Genomic DNA, 523 nt, shown 5'->3' with positions numbered 1-523 from the left:
CAGATAATCTGTATTCCAGGAAAGAGGTGAAAAGTAGTACAGGACTGTGAAGGGCTGTTACCATGCGCTCTCTGTTCTATACAGTACTTGAAACTCGTGAAGGGAGAAACTCATACAAGCTGACTGCTAGTCTAATTTCCTCGAGGACAGTGTGGGGGGCCTGCGAAACGTCGGGGAAAAGGGAGCATCTCTTTTACCCACGAGTCTACCAGGTTGGCCGCCCCAAAGTATAAGCAGGGAGAGCTGCACTTCCGACCCATCACCGGCTCCCGTGGAAACTCAAGGTGAGACGTGCAGGGGGGTGCGTTCCTTGCCGCTCCCTGCCTCTTTCTGTCCCTCCCTGATGCTTGGCGTCACCGAATTCCTCTCACCAAACACAGAACGTAGAGAACGATCCACCGCAGTATCTCTCACAGGCAAGCCCGCCATCGCTCTCTTCCGGCGGCTTCCGGTGTGCCTAAACACACTTCCGTACGGCGCACGAGCTCAGCGCCGACCACGCTTCCGTACAGCGCCAGCCGGA

The 523-nt window shown here is 56.0% G+C and overlaps 1 protein-coding gene across 1 annotated transcript in view; it reads right to left on the bottom strand.

Annotated features, from left to right (window-relative positions):
• Positions 1 to 486, bottom strand: part of CSTF2 (cleavage stimulation factor subunit 2) — a 41,447-nt gene extending 40,961 nt beyond the window's left edge. Inside the window, exon 1 of the mRNA XM_014582695.2 lies at positions 372 to 486. Coding sequence (XP_014438181.1) covers positions 372 to 429 — 58 coding nt within the window. The 5' untranslated portion in view covers positions 430 to 486. The remainder of the gene's footprint in view (positions 1 to 371) is intronic.
• Between the last annotated feature and the right edge of the window lie 37 nt (positions 487 to 523).

This window comes from Tupaia chinensis, unplaced genomic scaffold (assembly GCF_000334495.1).
Source record: "Tupaia chinensis unplaced genomic scaffold, TupChi_1.0 Scaffold143746_1, whole genome shotgun sequence".
Taxonomy (NCBI): Eukaryota; Metazoa; Chordata; class Mammalia; order Scandentia; family Tupaiidae; genus Tupaia; species Tupaia belangeri.
Note: the sequence above shows the minus strand (reverse complement) of the source record. Positions and strands in the feature narration are given on the sequence as shown.